The 1,389-nt window shown below is 33.7% G+C and overlaps 1 protein-coding gene across 1 annotated transcript in view; it reads right to left on the minus strand.

Annotated features, from left to right (window-relative positions):
* Positions 1-1,243: 1,243 nt before the first annotated feature.
* Positions 1,244-1,389, minus strand: part of LOC115212875 (small integral membrane protein 14-like) — a 309-nt gene continuing 163 nt past the window's right edge. Inside the window, exon 1 of the mRNA XM_029781666.1 lies at positions 1,244-1,389. This exon is cut by the window's right edge and continues 163 nt beyond it. Within this exon, the coding sequence (XP_029637526.1) occupies positions 1,244-1,389 (146 nt within the window).

Consider the following 1,389-nt stretch of genomic DNA (forward strand, 5'->3'; position numbering starts at 1 on the left):
TATCCTTGTTTGTCCCTCTCTGTGTTTAGCCCCTTGTGGGTAGTAAAGAAACAGGTATTTCGTCTGCCGTTACGTTCTGAGTTCAAATTCCGCCGTGGTCGACTTTGCCTTTCATCCTTTCGGGGGTCGGTTAAATAAGTACCAGTTACGCAGTGGGTTCGATATAATCGACTTAATCCGTTTGTCTGTCCTTGATTGTCGTCTCTGTGTTTAGCCCCTTATGGGTAGTAAAGAAATATATAGGAGCATATTTGTCTGTGAAATTCTCACTCGCCTTATGAGTATCTTGCTCTCGCGAAGGAAACATAATCCTGCATAGGTCACAGCGTTGAAATGTATGTGAGACTTCAATATATGTGCAATAATAAAATGAAAATAGTGAGGAAATATTTATCTCCTTTTCAAATGTGGAAGTGTATCAGTTTTCAGTTAGAGAAATACTGAGAATCTAGTATGTTTCAAAGAAATGTACTAAAATAAGAATTTAATTTTGTAGCATTTTTAAATGATAAAACATTCTGGAAAGTAAATTGTTTGCTACCGTTTGAAATGTTGTACGATTCTTTCCAAACCAAGCACTCAATATCAATTATGTGAGACATTCTTGGAAGATCTAAGGAAAATTTATTACAGAAGAATACCATAAAGTAAAGTTTTATCATTGATATGGAGAATGTAATAAACACAAGAATTTGTATCAAATATATATATATATATATATAACAAAGGCATTTAGCTATAATCTGTTAGTTTGAAGGTGTGTATGAATGATGTTTAAAGTTAGCTACTGTTGGTGTTTCTGGTTTTCTCTTCTACCATTGTAACCTGTCATATTTACTTTGACTACATTTTTGTAAATATAAATAGAGAGAGAGAGAGCAGGGTGTGTATGTATATATGCTGAATTGCTAAAAATATAAATATATCAAGAGACTATTCCTTTCTAATAAATTAAACAGTTTATGAAAACTCTTTAAATGATTTTGCTAATAAACAAACAAAATTAAGAAGAAAACAAAGAAAAGTTTTTGGAAACCATCACCACTTAATAGTTAATAGCAATAACCTTGATATAACCGGAAGAAGTACACTAACATCAGACCCTTCGAAGAAGGCAGTCCTTAAAACATGTCAAAATTTAGTTACAGAATCACATTTAATGTCCAAAATGCATAACGAATATCATTTCCAGTAACAGATCACTCCTTATAGTACGTCTTAAAATTTCTTGATAATTACAGTCTTACTGAGTAGGAGCTGGAGGCTGGGTGTCTGGCGAATCTGATCTCCGGTCAGACTTCATACTAGATGTGTTCCGAAGACTTGCAGGACGCAGCAGAAATAGTGCTGTAGCAATAACAATCCATCCCAAAGTAATGAACATCATAC

The sequence above is a fragment of the Octopus sinensis genome, linkage group LG6 (assembly GCF_006345805.1).
Source record: "Octopus sinensis linkage group LG6, ASM634580v1, whole genome shotgun sequence".
NCBI classification, from domain to species: domain Eukaryota; kingdom Metazoa; phylum Mollusca; class Cephalopoda; order Octopoda; family Octopodidae; genus Octopus; species Octopus sinensis.